The sequence below is a fragment of the Pundamilia nyererei genome, unplaced genomic scaffold (genome assembly GCF_000239375.1).
Source record: "Pundamilia nyererei isolate P.nyererei 1_Seehausen unplaced genomic scaffold, PunNye1.0 scaffold00147, whole genome shotgun sequence".
Classification (NCBI taxonomy): domain Eukaryota; kingdom Metazoa; phylum Chordata; class Actinopteri; order Cichliformes; family Cichlidae; genus Pundamilia; species Pundamilia nyererei.
This window is the reverse complement of record NW_005187548.1, coordinates 1,148,876-1,150,038: the sequence shown is the minus strand read 5'-3', so window position 1 is coordinate 1,150,038 and position 1,163 is coordinate 1,148,876. Positions and strand designations below refer to the sequence as shown.

General features: G+C 37.7%; 1 protein-coding gene across 1 annotated transcript in view; it reads right to left on the bottom strand.

Moving 5' to 3' along the window:
- Positions 1-26: 26 nt before the first annotated feature.
- LOC102215291 (phosphatidylinositol 4,5-bisphosphate 3-kinase catalytic subunit gamma isoform) overlaps positions 27-1,163 on the bottom strand; it is a 15,800-nt gene continuing 14,663 nt past the window's right edge. The window contains exon 12 of the mRNA XM_005744667.1: positions 27-703. Coding sequence (XP_005744724.1) covers positions 446-703 — 258 coding nt within the window. The 3' untranslated portion in view covers positions 27-445. The remainder of the gene's footprint in view (positions 704-1,163) is intronic.

The following is a 1,163-nucleotide window of genomic DNA, read 5'->3' as shown; positions in this document are numbered from 1 at the left end:
AAAAAAAATCTGCCGACATATTGGGTTTTTAAATCACAAAATAATGGTATTGGTACTGGTTTTAAAAATCAGTTTGTCTCTAGTCTTAATAAACATGTGTACCAAGCTGACATAGACTAAAACTAAACTGTATTTTTATTTTATTGGTGGTCATATTTCTAAGTACACCATATCCTTTCAGTTTTTCTTTCTTTTTTAGAGTCTAGTTTTTATTTGAGTATTATATGAGAATTATAACCCTTCTACAGATTTTACAATAAACAGCAGATTCTAAGTTATGACAGATATCCATTGTTTATACACAAGTTTCCCACCCCCTTACTTCCTGTAAAAACAGCCCAAGGCTCAGTGATATTACATAAATATAAAAAATACACCTGTAAAACTAAAAAGCTTCCACAGAAAAACGTTCACTTATTTTTAAGGCAGAGCAAAATGCATTAGTCTACTTGATGCCTCCCATCATGTGGATCCAGAAGTTGGCCTGCACAGTCCAGCCCAGCTTCTCACACTCAGAGATTTGTTGGAGAAAGTGCTCCCTGGCATCTGCCTCATTCTGCTCCTCCTGGAGTGCCACCCGCAAGTAGCGCATATCCTCTGCAGCGCTCAGCTCTGGGATGCCCGTGAGCAGCATGAGGGAGAAAAGAGTCACCAACAGACGAGAGTGGGAGCGCAGGGAGAGGTATGCTTCTGTGCAGGTGTCCTAATGTGGGTGTTGGAGGCAAGAAAAGATAGAATAACAAAGAAAAGCAAAGATAAAACAATAAGGACAGCTGAAGTTTAGATTTTTTCTATAATTCTAAAAGTGTTATCCAAAATTAGAATCAGGCTTCTTTTAATTAGTGTGTGTGTGTACTTCTGGAATAAACTCAATTGGCATAAATCAAAAGTCTTAATAATGGCAGGTCAGCAAGGAGAAAAGCCTCTGCTTTTAAATCAGAACACTGCAGCCTGCCTGCAGTTTCATAAAGACTGCATGGACAAGCCAGAAGTCAGAATTATATTTTTGGACTGAGATGAGATCAAAACAGAGCTTCTTGGGTTCAATGAAAAGCATTTTGTTAAGAGAGAAGAACACACATATTTTGTTGGAGTTGGGCCACGACTGCATGCTTTCATCATTGAACAAAATTGAATGAAGTTTGAATTATACTAGGAAATTA